General features: G+C 50.4%; 1 protein-coding gene across 1 annotated transcript in view; it reads right to left on the bottom strand.

The window, feature by feature from the left end:
- EMH_0018360 (uncharacterized protein) overlaps nt 1–1,817 on the bottom strand; it is a gene marked incomplete at both ends in the record, with an annotated part of 4,532 nt that overhangs the window by 301 nt on the left and 2,414 nt on the right. The window contains 2 exons of the mRNA XM_013501114.1: nt 3–1,096; nt 1,561–1,817. Coding sequence (XP_013356568.1) covers nt 3–1,096; nt 1,561–1,817 — 1,351 coding nt within the window. The remainder of the gene's footprint in view (nt 1–2; nt 1,097–1,560) is intronic.

Genomic DNA, 1,817 nt, shown 5'->3' with positions numbered 1-1,817 from the left:
GCAGCAGCAGCAACAGCAGCAGCAGCAGCAACAGCAGCAGCAGCAGCAACAGCAGCAGCAGCAGCAGCGCATGCAAGTTGCATGCGCCGCGTACCTATGGGTGTGAGGGTTTGTTCCTCCCAGAGCCGAACCTCTCTCCATCTTCTGCTCTCAGCGAAGCCAGCAACAAAAAAAGGCAGATCCATTTCCTCTGCTGCTGCTGCTGTTGCTGCTGTTGCTGCTGCTGCTGCTGCTGCTGCTGCTGCTGCTGATGTCGCTGCTTCTGTTGCTGCAGGCTGATGCTCCTGGGGGGTCTGTAGGTTGCGTGCTGCTGCAGCAACGCCGCTGTCTTCTAGGGGGGCCCCTGTACTGGGGGCCCCTTCCTCTCTCTCGCTGCTGGCTGCTGTGTGGCTGGGGGCCCCCCGCTGCTGCTGCTGCTGCTGCTGCTGCTGCTGCTGCAGCTGCTTCTCGGCCGTTCTTCTGGATGCCGCTGCAGCAGCGGGGGAGTATCCGTATGAGGTGCTGCTGCAGCAGCTGCTGGTGCTGCTGTTGCTGCTGCTGCTGTTGCTGCTGTTGCTGGAGCAACAGCAGCAAACAGTTCTTTTATATTCTGCTGCATCTTCTGCTGCTGCTCGTTCTTTGTGTTTTTGTTTATTTTTTTTGTTTTCTTTTTCTGTGTCTGTTATTTCATCTTCTCTACCCCAGCAGCCGGCAAAAGCACTCAGCAGTTCAACTCGCAGCAGCAAGTGCTGCTGCAGCACTCTATCTCCTGCTGCTGCTGCTGCTGCTGCTGCTGCTCCTGCAGCAGCAGCAGCAGCACTACCACCACCACCAGACTCCCCCCACGCTTGTTGTTGTTGTTGCTGCTGCTGCTGCTGTTGCTGCTGCTGCGGGCTGCTGCGAGGAGCACGCAGACAGCAAAGAGGCAAACGAAAGAGAGGGGGGGCTGGCTTGAGGGCCCCTGCTGCAGCAAGAGCTGTATGCACGTCGCCCCCCTGCAGCTCCCACCAATAGAAGAGCTCATCCAGCTGTATGTTGTGCTGCAGCAGCAGCAGATCAAAAAAGCTGCGCTGCGGAGACACCCGAGAAAAGGGAAGCCAAGGGTAACCCAAGTCTTCTGCAGCAGCAGCAGCAGCAGCAACAGCAGCAGCAGCAGCAGCAAGAGATGAGACAGGGAGAGAGAGAGAGAAACACACATACACATACACACACCAACAACTGCCTATACACCCCAATTTGTATGAATGATAGAAAAGTGTAATAATAATATAAATATATAAAACAGAAGCAGAAATAGAGAAAGATAAAATACAAACAAAAAAAACATAAATAACACACAAACAAACGCAGAGAGAAACAAACAAAGAAAAAAAAGAAAAAACAGAAAAAGAGAGAAAAAGAAAACAAAAAAAACAAATCGATAGAAGAGATAATACGAACCCCCAAAATAAAAAAATAAAAAAAGAAAAAGAAAGAAGAAATGAAACGCATGCATGCATGCATGTATTTGTTTGTTTTTTTTTATTATATTATATATTATATTATAATATATAATAATATAAATTTATATATTATATTTACCTTCTTCTTCCTTATATAAAACACGCTGCAGCTCCTCCTCCACCCGCAGCTGTGCTGCTAGGCCGACAGCATCAGCTCCCCGCGTACACCAGAGCTGCTGCTGCTGCTGCTGCTGCTGCAGCCACTGCAGCGACAGCAGCTCTGCTGCTGCTGGCCTGCTTGATGGGTGTAGAGTTAAGCAGCAGCGCAGCAGCTGCTGCAGCTCCTCCATGGCCTTTATAAAAACACACAAATCAGAGCTAGAAGACGCAGCAGCA

This window comes from Eimeria mitis, genomic scaffold (genome assembly GCF_000499745.2).
Source record: "Eimeria mitis Houghton genomic scaffold, Emh_scaff634, whole genome shotgun sequence".
NCBI classification, from domain to species: Eukaryota; Apicomplexa; class Conoidasida; order Eucoccidiorida; family Eimeriidae; genus Eimeria; species Eimeria mitis.
Note: the sequence above shows the minus strand (reverse complement) of the source record. Positions and strands in the feature narration are given on the sequence as shown.